The 370-nt window shown below is 65.9% G+C and overlaps 1 protein-coding gene across 1 annotated transcript in view; it reads right to left on the bottom strand.

Annotated features, from left to right (window-relative positions):
- IDH3B (isocitrate dehydrogenase 3 (NAD+) beta) overlaps positions 1–370 on the bottom strand; it is a gene marked incomplete at both ends in the record, with an annotated part of 3,122 nt that overhangs the window by 835 nt on the left and 1,917 nt on the right. Inside the window, 2 exon segments of the mRNA XM_010076400.1 lie at positions 50–74; positions 279–364. Coding sequence (XP_010074702.1) covers positions 50–74; positions 279–364 — 111 coding nt within the window.

Here is a 370-nt window from a genome sequence, read left to right as displayed (position 1 = left end):
TGAGAGACAACAAACGCAGTCGGGGGCTGCAGAACAGCAGTGACATCACGGCAGCAGCAGGCATCCCAGAGTGACTGGCGTCAGGGCAGGGGGAGGGGGACAGCCCTGGACCCCCCCACCCACAGCCGGGGACATCGGGGCCCAGGGGAGCAACGAGGGACCAGCTTTTGGTGCCGGAGCTTCTCCCATCTCAGCCCACAGCCTGCTCGGCTCGGCCCTGAGAGCGGCTGCGTTTCTGACCGCCAGCCAGCGCCCCAGCCCCGCTCCGCGGCACTCACATGATGTTGGCTTTGTGCACCGCCGTGACCTTCGAGCGCCCTTTCTTGGTGGCAAAGTCGAAGGCGAACTTGGCGATGCGCTGCGACTTTGC

This window comes from Pterocles gutturalis, unplaced genomic scaffold (genome assembly GCF_000699245.1).
Source record: "Pterocles gutturalis isolate BGI_N339 unplaced genomic scaffold, ASM69924v1 scaffold28663, whole genome shotgun sequence".
NCBI classification, from domain to species: Eukaryota; Metazoa; Chordata; class Aves; order Pterocliformes; family Pteroclidae; genus Pterocles; species Pterocles gutturalis.
The sequence above is the reverse complement of the archived record's forward strand: the minus strand, read 5'-3'. Positions and strand labels throughout refer to the sequence as shown.